This window comes from Saccharomyces eubayanus, chromosome VIII (assembly GCF_001298625.1).
Source record: "Saccharomyces eubayanus strain FM1318 chromosome VIII, whole genome shotgun sequence".
Taxonomy (NCBI): Eukaryota; Fungi; Ascomycota; class Saccharomycetes; order Saccharomycetales; family Saccharomycetaceae; genus Saccharomyces; species Saccharomyces eubayanus.
The window spans coordinates 732,712-752,673 of NC_030983.1; the positions used below are offsets into that span (position 1 = coordinate 732,712).

Consider the following 19,962-nt stretch of genomic DNA (forward strand, 5'->3'; position numbering starts at 1 on the left):
TTTCAGGCTTTTATGGATATTTCCTTACAGCACTTTTTTTAAATTACAAGGGCGTGTGGTCTAGTGGTATGATTCTCGCTTTGGGTAACTTTCGGCGTCAAAACTGAAAGACTAAGCATGCGAGAGGCCCTGGGTTCAATTCCCAGCTCGCCCCTTTTTTCTCTTAAGAGAACCAAATTTTTTTTTTGTCTGCTCTAATGAAGCATAATGAATATCCCAAGAACAGGTACCCACCGCCTGCAATCAGATGTTTGGCGGGCTAATACCAATTTCTCAAAATATTAGTACTGTTTCTCTTCAAGCATCATTTTAGCCTGTTGATTCTTGGCTAGCTTGACCAAAAGAAAAGGCCACACGTTGACCTTCCTTGTGTCCTTATAATCTCGCATTTCTTATTTCAAAAATAATTGCACAACTCATGCCATGAAATCTTTATGACAATTCTTAACCGTGATCATGTTTCAATCACAGATTTGGACCTGTTCACGATTTTTTCAAAACTCAACGGATTATCAAAAATTGTGGTCTGGTTTCAAGAAATCTTTGTTTGTTTAAAGTAGGTAGTCTTGAGTCTTTTCGTTCATATTCAATAAGTAACAGTATACTGAAGACCTTTGTTATATTTATATTTTTCTCCAGTTTTTCAATTTTGAGCGGATCAGAAAGGGAAAAAGGCCGGCAATGAAGAAAACAAATGATGAAAAAATGTGATGAATGTTTTCATGTACATCGCAGAGAGTAAATATTTGCCTAAAGAATCAAGTTGGGCTTCACTGCAATCTTCAAACGTCTTCACTGCTAAAACAACAAGACGACCCCGTAATTGATTTTTATGGAAACATTGCTAAAAAGGTTAAAAGGGCAATAAGCTGCTACGATATTTGAAGAAATAAATCGATATTCGATTTTCTGAGCATATTTGGTGATGAGTGAAAACGATGGTCTTGTAGACTTACTGGAGAGTGATTTAGAATATTCTGTAGAAAAAGAAACCCCTGTGAAGCATAGTATTACTCAATCAAGCTTTAATGACTCGCACTTAACTTCAAAAACTGGCGGCACAAATGCAAAGTCGTTTCTCTCTTTATTAAGTGATGATTCGTTGATCGAATATGTCAACGAATTATCCAGAGCGAATAAGAACAATGCCCATTTGATCACCGGTACCCCAAAATTTGTTACTCAAAAGGTTGACTGTGAAAATTTACATACAGACCTTGACCGTCACGAAGACTTGCTCATCGCTCAGAGCAATATCGAAGTTAAACCAAATGATAACAGTGAAAATGAGATCGATAAGAACAAAGTGTATAGTAGGGAAACCTACTTTCAGGACAAGGCGCAAGGACAAAGTGTACAAGACCAAATATTAAAAAATCAATATAAAGGCCTAATTTCCAGTCAAAATTGTAACTTGTTCAAAAATTGTGTCATCTATATAAATGGCTACACAAAACCTGGTAGATTACAACTACATGAAATGATAGTTTTACATGGTGGGAAATTTTTGCACCATCTGTCCGCAAAGAAAAGAATTACTCATATAGTAGCTTCCAATTTACCATTGAAGAAAAGAATTGAATTTGCAAATTACAAGGTAGTTAGTCCGGATTGGATAACTGAAAGTATCGAAAAAGGAAGATTATTGCCTTGGCAAAATTATTCTTTAACAGCCCAACTTGATGAACAACAAAAAAAACTGGATAATTGTAAAACGGTAATTCCTTTCCCGCCTGAGATAAACTCTAATAGGGCACCTGCTTATGTTAGCTCCGCGTTACTGCCAATAAAACCATCATCATCGACAAATATCTATAATATAGATTCTAAAAAAATAGTAGATTGTAATGATCCGGACTTTCTCAATTCTTATTTTGCTCACTCGCGCCTACACCATCTTTCTACATGGAAAGCCAATCTAAGAAGTAAGTTTTTGAACGAAAACATTAACAACTCAATCAGGATCACCAACAAGGACACTTACACAGTATTTCATATTGATTTCGATTGTTTCTTCGCAACTGTTGCATACCTTTGTAGGAGCGCTTGTTTCCTATCATGTGATTTTGAGAAAGATCCTATAGTGGTGTGCCATGGTACCAAAAATTCCGACATTGCTAGTTGCAATTATGTGGCAAGAAAGTTTGGAATTAAGAATGGGATGTGGGTGTCACAAGCAGAGAATCTGCTACCAAACGGGGTCAAACTAATTTCACTACCATACAATTTTGAGCAATTTCAGTCAAAATCCGAAGCCTTTTACCGAATTCTCAAAAACTTAAACATTTTTGACTTGATAATACCCATATCGATTGACGAAGCTGTGTGTGTAAAAAAAACTCCAAATGATATCCCGAATAGTTACATCTCAAATTCCGAGATGTGCAAGGAAATACGCCGCGAAGTTTTTAAAGAGACCAATGGTTGCACGGTAAGTATTGGATGTTCAGATTCTTTGGTGCTAGCAAAATTAGCTCTGAAAATGGGGAAACCAAATGGTTATAACATTACATTCAGAAACGATATTTCGGAGCAATTTTGGTCTAATTTCAAACTGGATGATTTACCTGGGGTTGGATATTCTGTTCTTTCAAAATTAGAATCAACGTTCAATAATCCATCTTTTTTGAGTGATTTGAGAAAACGTTATACTCTAGATTCTTTGAAGGCAAGTGTAGGTTCCAGATTGGGTATGAAAATACATCTTGCACTACAAGGCCAAGATGATGAAGAAAGTTTGAAAATGCTATATGACCCGAAAGAAGTCTTACAAAGAAAGTCGTTATCAATCGATATCAATTGGGGTATCAGGTTCGAAAATATAGCTCAAGTAGACTCGTTCATCGAAAGAGGCTGTCAGTACCTGCTAATGAAATTAAATGAAATCAACAAAACCACATCACAAATTACACTAAAACTCATGAAAAGATGTAAAGATGCTCCTATTGAACCTCCAAAATATATGGGTATGGGAAGGTGCGATTCATTCAGCCGAGGCAGCAAATTAGGTATTCCAACAAATGAGTTTGGAATTATCGCTACGGAAATGAAAAGTTTGTATCGAAGTTTAGCTTGCCCTCCAAAGGAATTAAGAGGTGTCGCTTTACAATTCAACAAATTGGTCGATATGGATTCCGGCAACAACCAGCCAAAACTGAGACTACCATTTAAAACGATTGTGACAAATAAAGCATTTGAAGATTTACCAGAAGATGTGAAAAATGACATTAACAATGAATTTGATAAAAGAAATTATATGAAAAACGAATCTGGGTTAGCTTCTAATATACCAAGTTCCAAAAAGAAAAGGAGTATATATTTGAAAACATCAAACAGAAACGACTTGCCCAGCACTGTGGAAGAACAATTCATGAATGAATTACCAACGCAGGTTCGAGAAGAAGTGAGGAATGATTTGAGAATTCAAAAAAAAATCCATCAGACGAAATTGGGAAACTTACAAGAAAAGATCAAAAGAAGGGAAGAAAACTTGAAAAATGAGAAAAATCATTTTATGGGTCATGACAGCATCTTCAAACCAATCAAATTCCAAAACTTAACCCGATTCAAAAAGATTTGTCAATTAGTAACGCAATGGGTTGCCGAAACTTTGGGCGAGGGAGGACCACATGAGAAGGATGTTAAATTATTTGTGAAGTATGTGGTCAAACTTTGTGACTCTAATAGAGTTCATTTGGTTCTTCAATTATCGAATCTAATATCAAGAGAATTAAATCTCCGAGCCTCTTTAAACCAGGATCGTACTGGCTTCCAAAAATGGGAAAAAATCCTACTCAGTGTTATAATTCCACTTTTAAACAGAAATAAACACACATTTCAAACTGTACGCAAACTAGACATGGACTTTGAAATATGAGAAAGAAAAAAAAACAACAACATCAGACTCAGTTAGTCTTATATATTAGTTGTAATATCCAAACGTTTATTAAAATAGGGAAAAAAAAAAAAAACAAACTAACTGAACCAACGGACAATTAAATAAATAATTAAAACAAAACAAATAAAGGGACTTTAATTTTTACTAAAACTCTTCACCAACAGTAGAAACACGCAAGGTGTTTGAATGTCCGATTCCGCCTCTGAAACCTTGGATGGAAACAACAGTATCACCACTTTCGAGCATTCCAAAAGACCTCGCCATTTCCACGCCAAACTTTAAGCGTCTGTGCACGTCTTCAGCCCAGTCGTCCAAGCGTTTTGGCTCAAAGACAAATGGAAAAACACCTCTGTATAAATGTGCGATTCTTGCCGTTCTTGCGTGCCTCGTTACTAGTATGATAGGACAACTTGGTCTATATTTAGAGAGCAACCTTGCTGTGTTTCCTGTAGTGGATAATACAACGATGGCTTTACCATCTTGCTCCAAAATAGCTGCAGTGGCTGCGGCTGCAACGGTTTCTGTAGTGGAGGTGGGCTTAGGAGTGGCGTCTCTGAGATCATCATATAGAGCCAAATGCGCAATAGTGCTTTCTGCAATTAAAGCTGTGGCCGCCATTATCTTGACCGCATTGACTGGGTAATCGCCCTTTGCCGTTTCGCCAGACAACATAACACAATCAGCACCATCCAACACAGCATTTCCGACATCAGAGACTTCAGCCCTTGTGGGTCTTGGGTTGTAGGTCATTGACTCCAGCATTTGGGTCGCGCAAATGACAGGTTTGCCCGCCACATTACATTTTGCGATGAGTTTTTTCTGAATGGCCAGCACTTCTGGTGCCAGGATCTCGATACCCAAATCACCCCTTGCTATCATGACACCATCTGTGACTTGCAGGATTGCGTCAAAATTATCCAGACCTTGTTGGTTTTCGATCTTGGAGATGATTTTGATGTCCTGGCCTTCAGGGCCCAAAACTTTTCTAATGGTCAAGACGTCTTCAGGGGCTCTGATGAATGAGGCAAATACCATGTGAATTCCATTCCGCATGCCGAATTGCAAGTCCTGTATATCCTTTGCGGACAGAGGGGGCAAGTCTACGTCGGTATTGGGTAAATTGACACCTTTACGGGATGAGATGTAACCCGAATTGAGAGCTTGGACCCTTATATTGGAATCATCCATGATTTGCAGCACTTTAAAGGACAGAATCCCATCGTCCACGTATATGAACTTCCCGGGCACGATTACTTTTGTCAAATTAGCGTAGTCTATGTACATAATTTTGTCATTGGAGGAGTGTTCGAACTTTGCGTCCGTGGTGAAGATCATCTGGTGGTCTACGAGGATGTGGAAGTCCTGGTCGTCCGAGGTGCGCCCCGTTCTGATTTCAGGGCCCTTGGTGTCCAGAGCAATGGCGAGTGGTCTTCCGGGGAACAGCTGTTCTGATTCCAAGGCATTGTCGATCACTGATTGGTGGAATTCATAGGAGCCGTGGGAGAAGTTCATTCGAATGATATTCAGTCCAGCCTTCCTCAAAGCGGTGATTGCCTCGCAGCTATTTGTCTTCGGTCCGATGGTGCCTATAATAGAGGTCCGTCTAAGCTCTTGCGGGGTCCCTATTTTCAGGTTGGCTAGTCTCTGCAGTCTTGATTCTGACATTGGTGTTGGTGTTGGTGTACTTGGGGCCGATTGCGTCTTTGGCATGATTTTTGAAAATTTTTCATTTTACACTGCACGTTCTATATATGTTTATATACATATATATATATTTCAAAACCCTATACACTTTACCCCTGTTTTTCAGGGCGCGTGGCTAAAGGTATACGAGGGAAAAAAGAAAAAAAGAAATAATAGAAAATACGTTAACAAACTTTTTATGCTTTTATACATGAATGAATAAAAATAGCTTTTACAGAGAGATTTTATGTGTGCATGTGTGCGGTGTTTTTTGTTTTTATAGTTGTATATATATGTGTTTCTGCTCCTTGAAGCGCGGAGGAAAGCATCTTGAATATTAGTACCGTTTGAGGTAGCGGAATATGATCATACAGAGAGAGTTACAACAGCGCGTCCATGAACTTCTCCCTGAAAGTGGAGGGAGGCAGTCTCATTTCTTCGAGGTCTCTTGATTTCTCTTCGATTTCGACCAGGCCCGTGGTAACGTCGATCTCGGACACCGAGTGCCACCAGTGGTTCCAGGTCCTGGTGTAGAGCTTGTGGCCCAACCACAGCACGAGGAAGATGGGCAGGGTGATGTAGGCGGCGATAAAGTCGGCCACTTTCCAGTACTTGGGGATGAAGATGGCGTACCCGTTGGTGATGGTGATGATGGACACGATCGTGAGCGAGAACCAAACGGTGTACGGCTGGCCCCAGGTCTTGAAGGGCAGTCTTTCGTACATGTTGTTGTAGAAGATGGCCTTGCGGAATCTCAGGTACGCGATGCACCCGCAGATCCAGCCCAGAAACCCAGAGATGGTGCTGATGTTGGAGAACCAGTTGAACACGTCCGCAGTGGACGAAGACACGTTCAAATACGCCAGGCACGAGCACAAGAATGACACGCCCACGGCCACGTACGGAACACCGAACCGGTTGATTTTACCGAGGCACTTGGGCGCCTGGCCCGTCTGCGCCATGGTCAGCAGCGATCTAGTGCTTGCAAACATAAAGGCGTTTGCAGCAGACCACGCACTGGTCAGAATGCACCCGTTGATGATGTGGGGGAGAACCTTAATACCGGCGTTCTGGATCCCGATCACGTAGGGCGAAGACCCGGCGCCGGGCTTGCCCTGCGCCAGCGCATTGACCAAAGATGGATCGTTGTAGGGCACAATCACGGTGATGGCCAACGTGCCCAGCACGTAGAAGAAGATCAGCCTCCACACAAAACGGCGCGACGCCTTGGCGATATTGCGGCGTTGGTCCGCACACTCGGCCGAAGTCATGCACACCAGCTCCGGGCCCAGAATGAACGCGAAGGCGCCCTTGATGATCCCGGTGTAGATGTCCGTGAAGTTCCCCAGCGAGCCGCCCGTGAGATGGTGCGCGAAGGACCCCGGGTGTTGCCAGTAGCGGAACCCGAGACGATCATGCTTCGGCCCACCACCCCAGAACAGGATGAACGAAAGAATAATCAGTCCCACGATACACAGGATCTTGATGGACGCAAACCAAAACTCGGACTCACCGTATACTTTGACGGCGGAGAAGTTCAACAGCACGACAACAAGCAGGAAGATGGTGATCCAGACCCCCTTGGGGACGGAGGTAGTCCAGTACTCGACAACCCCGGAGGCCGCCGTACACTCGGCGGCCACCAAGATCACGTAACAGTAGTAGTAATTCCAGCCAGTAGCGAATCCCAGCGACGCGTCCACGTACCGAGTGACCAGATTGGCAGAAGACCCGGCACTGTCGGAGCCGTCCCCGGGCAGGAAGCACACCATCTCGCCCAGTGCGCACATGATCGGGTAGATCACCGCGGAGATAATGATGTACGAAATGAACAGCCCCGCGGGGCCGCATGTATGCAGCGTGGACGAGGTCCCGACCAGTAGCCCGGTCCCGATAGCGCCACCCAGTGCGATCAGTTGCACGTGACGCGACTGCAGACCTTGCTTCAGGCGCGGCGGACCGGCGTCTCCGTCCGCGGAGGGCGACTTTTCCAGGTCGAGTTCCTCGCGAACGGTGCCGTTGGACGACGCAGACAGGTTCTTGGAGATCTTCTCCATGCGGATGGCGTCGTCCTTTTCCGCCTCGTAGTGCTGTGTGCGCGAGCCGGAGGAGGACGACTCCGTCACCTGGACGACGTTGGCGTCCTTCTTGTCGGCGCCGCCGACGGCGGCGTCCGTGAAGGTGACTACGGTCTGCGCGGGCGAGACGCCCGCGCTGTGTCGGTTATTATTATGGAAGGGTAGCGATAGATTCAGCATGGTGTACGCATCGATGGTGATCTTGGGAGGAGACAAGAAAAAGAAGTCTTTGCTGGATAAAAGAACCCCAGGTGCATGGCACGGGCCCTTATATATGTACAAAAAAGGGCATGTCCATATGCAGGCATAATGATTATTTCACCATAAAAAACTGTCGGTCGGGGCCTGGCAGAGTAGAGTAGAATGGTCTGTGTGTTATCTATCAGCACAGGACGGAGGGGTGAAAACTGATAAAAACCCGGTGAAGTAGTGATAAGTGTACAGGCACGGTGATAGCGAGGGGGGAGGAGGTGGAAAAGCGACCTTCTTTGATAAGACGGTATCAGGTAGCCGGTGAAAAGCGAAAAATGCGGCAGGCACAAGCGGCCCGCACGTCATTGCTAGCGCAAAAAAACACACAGCAGAGGAGCCCTTGCCTGTGCTTGGGGTAGCGCAGGGCTGGCGCGGGGTCCAAGGCCGAGGCCAGGGACCCCGGGCCGCCGGACAGCGGAGGGGAAACGCCGCCGGTGCCGTGCCGTGCCATGTCATGAAGCGACCTGCACTAGCGGTGTAGGAAGATAGGCCCAGGACCCCAAAGCACCCAAAAAACGATCCCAGGGTCCTTTGGGCATGACTGCCGCCGGAAGCCGCCGCAGTATGGACGGACATCCGGCCTCTGGGGGCGCGGGCCAGGCTCGGCATTTGATCTCCGTCGCAAGACGCAGAGAAAAAAGAAATCTGGATAAGCGGGCTCGGCAAGGCCGGGTAAGCGTGTGAAAAATAAACAAACAAAAAAAAATAGAGTAAGCGACACAAAGATCTCGGAAGCCAAAAAAAAGGAAAAAAAAGAAATGTCATCTAATTCGATTCAATCTGTTGCTCACTAAAGCAACCATCCATACATACCACCCCCCCCCCCCCCAATCATGTCTACTACCCAGAGTTTGCTAAGCTCGATACTGTCCGGAGTGCGCAGTGTGTCTCCTGACACGCACCGGCAGACGATTGTCGCGATTAACAGATTTCAAGACGATCCGGCCCTGCTGGACTCCATAGTGGCCAACTGTGTGCCCCCTTTGGTCGATTCGTTCTTCCACGTGTCCCTGCAAGATCAGCGGCTCGCCGCAGAACTGTTCTACAATCTTGACAAAATCTCCCACTCAATGGTCCTTAAATCACTAGATACAAATATTTTTAGATTAGACGACATCGTACACTATTTACACAACCAAGCCCCGCCCTCTTCCTTCGCCGACGTCTTGTGCATCTATCTAAACCTGTCTTGGCTCAGCGTCATTCTGCTCTCCCCTTACACTTTCAAAGACAGGTTCGACGAAACTCTTCGAGCATCAGCTCGGTTCGACACCTACCCGATCTGCGTCCCTCCGATCTGTAAGATCAAGGCCATTCTATACTTCAAGAACTACACGCATGGCTTCGACCAGATCCCAGAACCGGATCGCTCAAACGTCCCTCTGCTCAACCAGTTTCTGAAACTGTTCGTTCGCTCGCAGAACGCAAGAACTTACTTCTCGGAGGAGAACCTGCTGCATCTACTGCACCTTGCCTTGTCCGCCCAGGCAATCAAGCTCTTACCGAAACTGTTCCGGGTTTCGTACGACCACGCATCCCACAATGTCCTCGATGCCATAGTGGAATTTTTCCAAGAACATCTGGATTCGAGTTCCACGGATACGCGCTTCCAGTTGTCGCACTCCTTTGCCAAGATCATCAAGTTCCTCCACCAGGTGGACCCATCCACGTCCCTCGAACTCAGCGGGTACACCATCGAAAACACCGTTTCCATGCTACACGAGCCTTTGGACTCCATCGACAGCAACGAGCTACACACCTCTCTCTTGGTTATTGCCGAATTGGCCCTGGCCAAAACCCTCCCCACAGAACTGATCAATCAGGTCCTGACCCAGATCATCCCCACGACCTGCCATTTCCAGCAATCTCAATTCCAGATCATCAAGGGTCACCACATTAGAGACTCAACAAATTTCATCATCTGGTCTATAATACGATCAAATAATAACAACTTGGCACCTCAGATACTGAAATCCCTACTGTCTCACCTACTGATAAATGCCTTTTTCGATCCAGAACTCATCATTAGATACTCGAGTTTCGCTGCTCTCCAAGAACTATTGGGCAGGTCCAACAAATCTCTGGCGCTGGACCAAACTGATATAGCCTCTATACTGCAGGCAAACTGGAAAGACTTGCCAAGCTCGTTTGAAGACAACTCAGACTTGATCCGTAAACTGTTCCATCCTGGGAGCACCGCCAACACGTCTGTCTGCGTGTGGGACGTTTTCGTTCATTGGTCCTTCAATTGGAATTTACTCGATAATCTACATTTGACCACGATGAAACTTAACATAGATCACAATTTACTTCCCTTGATCAAATCGCAATTTGACCCGCCTCATTTACTGCACTCCATCTTAAACAGACCGGGAAACTCGCTCATACAAAACTGTCAAATATTATACTTACATTTGAAACTATTTGAAAATGGAGTAAACCACACCACGACAAGGCAGCTTTGTATAGACATTTTCCGAAATAAGATCAGTTCACATTTCACTTTCCAGGGGAAACTGAAGAAAAAGCACTACAATGATAACTCGCCTGAACCTTTTGAAATGTTTGTCATTCTCAAGTACTGGCAATTGATGGGGCAACGTGATTTCGACCAGGATTTGTTTTGGAGATTCGTCACCATAATAGCGCCACAGAAAAAACTAACCTTATACAATGAATTCATCCCTACTACGCAACAAATTATATCCCAGTGCGTCGGTCTGAATTATAATACAGCAGTTCAATGCATTAAGTCAGGTAACGAATTGGCTTGCCACTCAATATGCCATTTGCCTGATCAAGAAAAATTTTGCTCTCTTTTCTTTTCTCTGTTTCCTACGTTGACATCACAGTCCAAATCGATCCTGATAGATGAACTTGAAAACCATTGGGAGAATAAAATAAGTGCTATACCGCCAAATTCTTACCAAAAGTTTTTTGACATCATTATAAACTGTCTGGATGACTATACAATAACTCAGCAAGGTGATGTAGGACGTCTGGTAAGAATACAAGCGCTAAAACTTATACAAGCACATTTTGATTTGTTCTCTGGTAACGGCGACATCTTAAAGGCAAAATTAACAAGATTAGTGGCAGAGCCTGCCCTAGAGATCAAAAAATTAAGTTTCCAGTTACTCGCTCCAACTACCTCGCAAAATACCGAAATATCTGACTCTTTGATACTCAATTTTCAACATGGACAAGGTCAAACTAAAGAATTCTGGAAAGGCTACATGATAAGCGCGGGTGCAATAAATTTTGCCGACTCTCAGCTGACTTCATCTATCGATTCATTTATTGTGTATTTTAGGTCTTTAACCGCTTCTCAACAACTTGAGCTTTGTAATGATCTGATCAGAATAATCCCAACTGCTAAACAAGTGGGCGAGTCCAAAAAACATGATTTCAAACAAGATCCTTTAACGGGCGGCATGCGATTTGATACCGTAAAGTTCGCCATCAATTGTTTAAAATTCTGGACAAGGATCATGGAGTCTGGGTTAGTTATTTTACACCAGGATTTCAATTTTCAAGGCGTCTTCGCTAAATTATATAATCTACACCTACTAGATTATGTGACATTAAGAGTTAACGTGGTTAGATTCTTCCCCTTTTTGGCGATCTCTTATCACCACACAATGAAAGAAACGACTGAAAAAATCACACTTGATCTTGTCAATTCCATTTTAAAAAGGCTCTTGGTTATTGTGAAGCGTGAATATATGGCAACAAAATCAAGATTCATGGCAGATCAAAATATTGCTTTACAAGGTATATTCCAAATACTACTGGAATTGGATGCCATGAGGCAACTTGAAACTTTACAGATGGCTTGTAGAAATGCAAACTTTACGAATATTTTAGAGTCTGATATTACTTTATAGAACGCAGACGGCAAAAATATATGATCATTGCTGTTTTTGAGAGCTTATATAACAAAGCAAGTCTTCTATTCTTTCTGAATATGAGAGATCTAACTCTAGACTATACTGTCCATCCTTTGCGCTAAATGAATGTTGCGGTCTTACCTCTTCACCTCTTTTCTCTTCACAATCTTGAAAAGTTTCAGAATCCATATCGAAAAATGTCTCTTGCTCCCCAAAAACATTACGCAATTTAATTTTGTCTATTGGTCGAATAGTAGTTTCTTCTAAATGATTTAATCTCTCTGCGACATACCATTCATTAACATCGTCTGTTATCTGCACAACCCTATCAGTATTTTCCTGTAGACCAATTTCCAAATTAGAAAGCCATCCAGAAATCGCATCTACAATCTGGTTTGGCAGTCTCCATAAATACTTACCACTTAACTTGTCGAAGTAAAGGAATTTGTGACTGTGTATAGACAACAAATTATAGAAAACGAAATAGAAATAATCGCAATCAGAATAGCGTTTGCAAGGCTTTAACATCGAAAGAAAATCATGTATGCTAAATTGATAGCCAGTTTCCTTCAATCGGTTGAACAGTGTCAGCAGAGAAATCTTGGTGGAAGGGGCTCGAGACATAGCGTGAAAGAGATAATGGAAGTTGGAATTTTCTTTGTTATCAATTATATTCTCTGTCATTAAGAATGGCTGCCATAAATTTCTTTCATATATCATATGCTCTACAATTGATAACGTGAAATTAAAACCTCTATGGGTAGATAGACGTTTGAGTAAAATATCAACAAAAAATGCTCGTAACGGAAGAGAAATGGATTCTGCCTGCATATAGGCATCAAATTCATCGATGTACTGTTCCCATACTTTTACACTCAAAGGTAACTCCTTTAATTTGAACGATAATGAATGAAGAAATGACTTTTGCTCGAAAGGCTGAAAGTTCCTTTTGGCCAGGAAATTCACACATTGTTTCAAACTCATCTCGGATGATGAGTTTATCATTTCAAGATGCCTAGTTTCAACAGAGACAAATGATATTTTGTTCAAAGTTTCAATGATTTTGAAGCAGGAATGGTTTTCACATAGTTGTAACAAATTCGAAGAATCATGCTCGTCGAAATGAAAGTTCCACCTAGAAGATAAGCTTGTCAAAATCTGGCAAACTTCGTTCTCCATATCTTGTGTTATTAATAGTTCTAAACTTTTAACCAAATATGAACTGAATAATTCTAACGTTTGAATATCCCTATCATGAGTTTTCGAGATTACTGAATCAAAATCCACAATACACGAATACACACAGTCCAATACATTTGTCCACTGGTGCGTCTCCACATAAAATGCCAACTGAGTTAAGCTTGTCAACAACGGACCTTCCGCGTTTTCCCTAAATAGCTCTTGCATCGCCTTTAAATAGTAGATCGACTCTGATTTAACGGCTAATAGGCCACAGTTTCTCAAAAACTTGGGGTTCGATTGGAATTTCTTTTTGCCAGTGAAAGAATTGGTTTTAAGGTAATAATAACGATCGAGTAACTGCAGTGAAAATTTAGCTAATGCAATTTTGTCATTTGCACGTCGGAGTGATATACTATAGAGCATGTTAGATAATTCGTGATAAAACTCTAAGGGCAAGCGACCATATATCGGTGTATCGATTTGTTGGCCCCTTTTATTTAGCCATTTTATATGGCCTGTACCAATGCGATTCAACAATGCGAAATATGAGGCCGGCTTATAAGTTGTTCGAAGCTTCTGTAAAGTAGTCAGTACTACGGTCAATCGTAGATTTACATTTCGAAGTTCATCTTCATGTAGTTTATCTTTTCTTGTCAATGCATCCTTCAACCACTTATCAGTAATTGAGTTTGTTCTCTTGGCGTTCAGGAAATGTTTATGCAATGATGACTTCCGCTCCAGCTGTGGTAGTATTTCAGGGGTATTTAAAGACTCTTTGATCAATTTACCTATATGAGTAGATGAAAACCTTTTAAAAGTGGATTTCATTTTCTATTTCGGTATATTGATGTCATCTTTTTGCTGCATTCATTAGAAAAAGGTTACTGTTACCTATAAACGTGGAGTGAATTTACTTTTTTTTCACTGGATTTTCATTTTGCATCGCGCGTAATCAGGAAACCCCGAATTGAACAATAGAATCACTTCAAAACTTTCTTCTTCTTTGGTACGACCTGAGAAATGACAACACTTTTGGGTAACTTTCTTTTCCAATCTGAAGTCATACTTTCTAATTTAGGTCCTTCATTATTGCACAGTATTTTCTTGTAATACAACCTTTCCAATTGACTTAAATGTTTTGCGATCCAAATATGCTCAAGACTTTGTTTACCATTTAGTCGTTTAGTTACATCAGTTTGTAAAAGTTCTTTGACAAAACCCTTCGCATTATCCGAAACAATATCCCATTGCTTCAATTTAAAGTTTAGTTTGCCAACTTTTGCGTTTTGAATAATACTTCTCTCAGAACCATCACCATAAAACGGAGAAATACCCGTTAACATAATGTGTGTAATAACACCCAGGGACCATAGGTCACATTTACTATCATAACCTCGTTGCTCTAAAGTAGCCGCTCTTGAGAAGCTTTGATAGGCTTTTCTGTTTGCTCTAAATCCCACTTCGGGAGCACAGTATTCCGGTGTCCCTACTACGGTATGCATTCTCTCCTTGTTAGAGTTCAAATCTTTAGCTATACCAAAATCGGCCAAGACAATTCTAGTACATGGCTCAGGGGTGCATAACAAAATATTATCTAGCTTCAAGTCACGATGAACAATACCCTGATCGTGAAGATAGTTTAACGCTTGCAAGATTTGAAAGACAATTATTAATGATTCCGTTTCGGACATGGAAGTTAAACAATCGCCTTTGGCTAAATAAGAAAAGAGGTCACCACCAGGAACTAAATCCTGAAAAATGTAAAGATGGTTATTCCTGTCACAAAAAGTATGATAGACTTTAATAATGTTCGGATGATCCAATCTTAAAAGGATTTTGGCCTCTTTATCAAACTTGTTTGGTTTCAGTTTGATAATCTTGACAGCATAATTCTCAGGATGATAGCAAATATCATCGTTGCTTTCCTTTGAGTTATGTGTAATTAAAACATGACCAAAAGTACCGTTACCAACTATCCTATTTGTTATTTCCCATTGATTTATTTCTCTCAAGAAGCCCATTTGATCCAAAAGTTTTGGGTCCATGGAGGACTGTAAATCGTCATTGATCATAAAAACCAGCTGTATTTTTTTATGGTCGTTTTCTTCATTTCCTTGAGATAATTCAATGGTGTCAGAATCATTCAAAAGGTACGTTTTATCTCTTTTCAGAAGCAACCCGTTTAAGTATGTTCCGTTCAAAGAACAATCTTTAACATAGAACATGGGAATGCTATCTTCATCAAAAAATACACACCAGAACTCACAATGAATGGAAGAAATTGAGGGATGTGTCAAAACAAGCTGGCATTCTTTGTTATTCCTTCCCACCTTTACGAGTTGATGCTTCAGTATGGGTATTACCTGTTCTGTGCGACAACCACCCACGTTAACTTCCAAATGAGCAGCAGCTACACCGGTCGTGTCCATCTGAAGACCATCTTTGGTTGTAAGATTGTAACTGCCAAACGGTTCCATTTGGCCCTCGCTTTCCCTGTTATCTTTTCGTCCTATCATGAGCAGAGAATTGCACTACTTAGCAAAAGGAAGAGATCCAAAGAATTAGTCGATTTTTCCCCCTTTTATACATAAAAAATAGTAAACTAGCCGCCGAAATTTAGCCGCCATCACCCCTTTTTAACTCGGCCCAAAGTGCACGATATTATCATGATTTTAGCATTTGGTGGATAAGCAATGAACTTTCAATGAATACTTTTTACAATAAAGGAAGAGTAAGGAAAGACGCTACATGAGGGGAAAGATAGCGATGTTTCTGTTCATGTGTTTTACCTCCCCAAAGATGGGCCAGTTACTTTCCTATATGAATAGTTTCATCCGGGCATCTCCCTTAAAATTACTTGTTATATAAAAGGAGACGCACGCTCTCACACTTGCTGATATCCACCACTTTTTGTAACGTTATTTAGCTATGCTTATGCCCCTTTTAAATAGCTGAGCTAATTCCTCCCCGCTCTCTTTCCACTTCGCGCATTAAGCAAGAAGAACAAATAAATGTCAACGTCCCGCTTTCATGATGAAGATGAAATTATAAAGCTAGTTAGGAGTGTTTACGACAACGACTAAAAGCACAACAAGCCAGTCACTGCAGACACTAAAAGAACACAAGCAGAGAGGACAATTAACCACGAAACAAGGAATAACTGCATCCCATAACCATGTCCAAACCAAATACACCTTTACACGCTCAACCGAATGAACAGCTAGACTTGAGTAATCTGAACGATCTGGACGAAAAAGACATTGACGATTTAAACTTGGATCCAGACTCTGACGTAGAGATAATCACAGACTCCGACGCTGTCGCGAGTTCGAATATAAATGATACGATATGGAAATGTAATCCCAATAAGAAAAGGTATCATACGCCAGAATTCAATGACGTTTACAGTGAAACTAACAACGCCATAAACGACATAACCATGCTTGATGACGTTGATGATTTCCAGCCTAGAATCAACGTATCCTCTCCGTTTTCATCCACTACAAAACTTAATGACTTATTGTCAAGTGGCCACAATGAAGTTACACATCCAAGAAGATTATCGATGTCCCAACAATCCAAGTTTATATCCTATGTTGATGACCAGCTTTTACAAATCCAGAGAAAATTTGTCCAATCCAGGGGTTTGAATGTGAAAAATGGTTATGCTAGTCTTACTCCCTTATTGAAAGACTTGAAAACTTTGATTGACTTTATTTGGTATTCCATCGCACATGTCCCCAATTCGGACTATTTACTTCAGTCAGAACAAAAGAGACACTGCCCTAGTGCCCGAACGTCAAGCACCACATCTGAACATTCCAGTTATTTCGGACAGGGATCTTATTTAATCAAAATTGCAGACGATCTCATTGATTATGCGGAAAAGTTCACGTTTAAAGATATGGAAGATTCAGAGATCAACGATACATTATCCAAGCTATTCAAACTATTTTTCATCCTTGATAAGATATTCGTAATCTTGATCGATAACAACGACTGCAAAGAAGCGGCAGCGGTGGCTTCAAAAAAGAAATTGAATGGAACTGAAATCGTTAGATTAAAAGGTATCGCAGAACGAACAAGAGTTCGCTTACCCATATTTTTAGAATCTCAACTTATTCACGGCTACCATTACGAATTAAGTAGAATTTATGAGGGGTTTTTAGACAATGCCAACTCGATCTAAACTTCCCACCAGCCTTTAGCATATGTTCAACATTAAATAAACTTGTAACTTCTAAAACTTTTATTCTGTTTTTTCTCTCTATTTTCGATGCGTGCATACGCATATATATGTATATGTTAATATAAGAGATATGTAGTTCATCTGTCAACGTGTTTCAGCATGCTCTCACAATTCAACATCCACCATTTCTATTACTCTGGAGAATTAGCACTTACAGATACGGCTTTATATGAACTTAAATCTAATATTACTGTAACATCTTTAGTAATCTTTGCCAAATTGGCCAAGTTAGGTCTAAGTTCATTCAAATTAGGGACGTCGCTCATCACGACTTTGGTGTTAGCCAAAATCGATATTATTACTTTTAAGAATGAGTTCATTACCTCCCACGTCTTTAGTTTCTCTAGAGGGGTCAAATGCTTTTCTGAATTCGAATCATTTGGTATCAGTATGTTTAATCTTTCATTTAACTGCTTAGATAAATCCATTGCTTGACGACATGTTTCTGTAAGATCACGAATTTTAGGTGCCAACGAGTCCGTCACAATTTGCTTTCCCATGGTACTAGCAATGGCTATCTTAGAAATCTCGGATGTTAATTGGTTATATACAACACTAACCATTTTAACCACTGTTGAAAGTGTCTGGTATAGTTGGATGTCAATATTTGTTTCCACTACACTAGTGCTACTGTTGCCGGCAGCGTTCATTGGCGGAGGTGTTAGATTGGAATTGGAGACCATCGAGTTGGTGTTATTTGATGCGTTGATGATGGAGGAGTTCATTACTGGATGCGGTTTAGGTTCGTGCGTAATCAGATCTTTCTTAGGGTCACTAGTGGATTTTTTGTGTTGAAGAAATTGTTGTCTTGATATGCTGTCGTTAGGAATAGAAGGTTTTCCTTCGTTCATACTCGTTTGAGAATTGCTACTGCTTATTGCATTCTGATGGCCTACAATCGGACCATGACCATGTCCACCGTTTATACCTGGCGATAACAATGGAACTGCTGAGGCGTTTAGAATGGGCGTATCTCCCGCCACATTGTTAGCGTTCGAAATCAATGCAGATGTTGATGGGGCTCTCGTACTTCTTGTTTTCGGTAGCAGTTTACCATTTCCATTGCTCGTTGTACTGGCTGTATTTATTACGGTGCCTCCACCGTTTGTGATATTAGACGATGTATCATGTCTTGAAAAGGAGTGTTTCTTGGAAGGCTTACTTGTAGCGCTGGTTATTTGATCATCTTCTTTGATAAATGTCCATGCGTTGTACATTTCCGTATATGAACACATTAACGTCATATAAAACATTCGGATAAAACAGAGATCATCTTCTTTGAAAAAGATTTCAAAATTCTTCCTCAGTAATGTTATAATCTGTTTAAAGCTTGTAATGATCGTAAGACATAGCTTGATTAATGCTTGGTCATGTGACTTATCTTCGTTCTCTGTTTGCTGCAAAACCTCTACAAGATTATCAGTGTGTGATCGAACAGAATATAATAATGACACAACGTTCACTGCCACTGCCTTTTCTTTACAGAATGATGCGATTTTTCTAATGGCTTGCTGGCACTCTGTGAAACTGAATAACAGTTTTCTACAAGATAAAACCAGTTCTGCATGCGATATCTTTTGGTGCTCATTACTCAATGACTCTTCTGGTAAGATTGATAGTCTTTTGAAGTAATCATTATACTTAGAATGATTGTATAGCTCTGTTCCATTAACTGCACCACCAGCATCCGATTCAGTATTTGTTGTTGTACCTCCATTAAAAGATACAACGGAAGTTGCGTTTGAGGAAGACGCTGTTATTGGTGCAACCAGACTCGAGTTTACGTTCGGCGCAGGCGAGATTATGCTGTTATCACTCATTGTTCCATTGGACAAGTTTGTGTTTATGAACCCCATTCTTTTGGCTGCTCTAGATATTTTCGGTTCTGGGGTAGGTTGGATAGGATGGTCTTTCAAATATCGCGATATGGCAATTGCCCAATACTCTTCTTTGGTGATGCCTGCATGAAATGGAGTGTAATTTTGTACTTGGTCAAGCTCTTCTTTGGGTAATTTGTTATCTTCTAAATCCAAAACGCTCAGCTTGTTCAATTTGGTGATCGATTTCAAGCTATAGATGCTTGATACGTTGTTGTCTTTCAACGACAATACTCGCATATTGTCCTTCCAGAACGGCGATATATCGTCCGGCAACGATTCAATTTCATTGGACGACATATCTAGGATTTCTAGTTGAGGACAGTGTGACAAAACGGATGGGATATCTTTGAATTTGTTACTATGCAAATCCAAATACTGAAGCTTGGATAGTGTTTTGAAGCTATGAGGTAAAGACGTCAATTGATTTTTTCTTAAAGATAGTCTCTCAACGTTCTGGATATAACTCACTTCATCGTCTGGTATCGATTTGAGGTTCAACGCAATTAGTTTTAAAGTCGTGTTACTAGAGCTTGATTTATCTCGTGATGCTAATTCGGATATTATGGTGTTGTTCGAATTCAACGGCGTTTTGTCAGTGGGCAAAAAGTCCTCCTTTGGATCCAGCGTCCTCTTCGACGATGATGCCACCATGTGCTAAAATTAGGTGCAGGTTTGGCCTCTTCAGATTCTCTACTTCATTTAGCTTGAAAATATGACATTAACTTTATTTGCCCACCTCTATTTGAAGATCTTAGTTGTATTATATTACCCGGCCAAAATACTTTCCTTTTCTTTTATTTCTTTTTTTCAATTGTTCTCCCTCTTTAAGGTATTATGCATGGAAACATTA

General features: G+C 41.2%; 9 protein-coding genes and 1 non-coding gene across 10 annotated transcripts; 4 read left to right on the forward strand and 6 right to left on the reverse strand.

The window, feature by feature from the left end:
• The first annotated feature begins 49 nt into the window (after positions 1 to 49).
• On the forward strand, positions 50 to 154 carry DI49_5158. The gene is made up of 2 exons: positions 50 to 86; positions 118 to 154. It is a non-coding gene; the product is annotated as a tRNA-Pro (tRNA).
• A 771-nt stretch (positions 155 to 925) lies between these two features.
• On the forward strand, positions 926 to 3,877 carry REV1 (deoxycytidyl transferase; the record flags this gene model as incomplete). The annotated part of the gene is made up of 1 exon (XM_018368153.1): positions 926 to 3,877. The coding sequence occupies one exon, from the start codon at positions 926 to 928 to the stop codon at positions 3,875 to 3,877; it is 2,952 nt and encodes a 983-aa protein (XP_018219535.1).
• A 165-nt stretch (positions 3,878 to 4,042) lies between these two features.
• On the reverse strand, positions 4,043 to 5,608 carry PYK2 (pyruvate kinase PYK2; the record flags this gene model as incomplete). The annotated part of the gene is made up of 1 exon (XM_018368154.1): positions 4,043 to 5,608. One exon carries the CDS (start codon positions 5,606 to 5,608, stop codon positions 4,043 to 4,045), a length of 1,566 nt encoding a protein of 521 aa, XP_018219536.1.
• A 353-nt stretch (positions 5,609 to 5,961) lies between these two features.
• PUT4 (proline permease PUT4) lies at positions 5,962 to 7,839 on the reverse strand (the record flags this gene model as incomplete). The annotated part of the gene is made up of 1 exon (XM_018368155.1): positions 5,962 to 7,839. The coding sequence occupies one exon, from the start codon at positions 7,837 to 7,839 to the stop codon at positions 5,962 to 5,964; it is 1,878 nt and encodes a 625-aa protein (XP_018219537.1).
• A 195-nt stretch (positions 7,840 to 8,034) lies between these two features.
• Positions 8,035 to 8,520, reverse strand: DI49_5162 (uncharacterized protein; the record flags this gene model as incomplete). Its single annotated transcript, XM_018368156.1, has 1 exon — positions 8,035 to 8,520. The coding sequence occupies one exon, from the start codon at positions 8,518 to 8,520 to the stop codon at positions 8,035 to 8,037; it is 486 nt and encodes a 161-aa protein (XP_018219538.1).
• Positions 8,521 to 8,744: 224 nt separating this feature from the next.
• CIN1 (Cin1p) lies at positions 8,745 to 11,798 on the forward strand (the record flags this gene model as incomplete). Its single annotated transcript, XM_018368157.1, has 1 exon — positions 8,745 to 11,798. The coding sequence occupies one exon, from the start codon at positions 8,745 to 8,747 to the stop codon at positions 11,796 to 11,798; it is 3,054 nt and encodes a 1,017-aa protein (XP_018219539.1).
• Positions 11,799 to 11,822: 24 nt separating this feature from the next.
• On the reverse strand, positions 11,823 to 13,811 carry MNE1 (Mne1p; the record flags this gene model as incomplete). Its single annotated transcript, XM_018368158.1, has 1 exon — positions 11,823 to 13,811. The coding sequence occupies one exon, from the start codon at positions 13,809 to 13,811 to the stop codon at positions 11,823 to 11,825; it is 1,989 nt and encodes a 662-aa protein (XP_018219540.1).
• A 152-nt stretch (positions 13,812 to 13,963) lies between these two features.
• On the reverse strand, positions 13,964 to 15,499 carry MEK1 (serine/threonine protein kinase MEK1; the record flags this gene model as incomplete). The annotated part of the gene is made up of 1 exon (XM_018368159.1): positions 13,964 to 15,499. The coding sequence occupies one exon, from the start codon at positions 15,497 to 15,499 to the stop codon at positions 13,964 to 13,966; it is 1,536 nt and encodes a 511-aa protein (XP_018219541.1).
• Positions 15,500 to 16,158: 659 nt separating this feature from the next.
• Positions 16,159 to 17,172, forward strand: TFB6 (TFIIH complex subunit TFB6; the record flags this gene model as incomplete). The annotated part of the gene is made up of 1 exon (XM_018368160.1): positions 16,159 to 17,172. One exon carries the CDS (start codon positions 16,159 to 16,161, stop codon positions 17,170 to 17,172), a length of 1,014 nt encoding a protein of 337 aa, XP_018219542.1.
• Positions 17,173 to 17,363: 191 nt separating this feature from the next.
• On the reverse strand, positions 17,364 to 19,763 carry SOG2 (Sog2p; the record flags this gene model as incomplete). Its single annotated transcript, XM_018368161.1, has 1 exon — positions 17,364 to 19,763. One exon carries the CDS (start codon positions 19,761 to 19,763, stop codon positions 17,364 to 17,366), a length of 2,400 nt encoding a protein of 799 aa, XP_018219543.1.
• Positions 19,764 to 19,962: the final 199 nt, after the last annotated feature.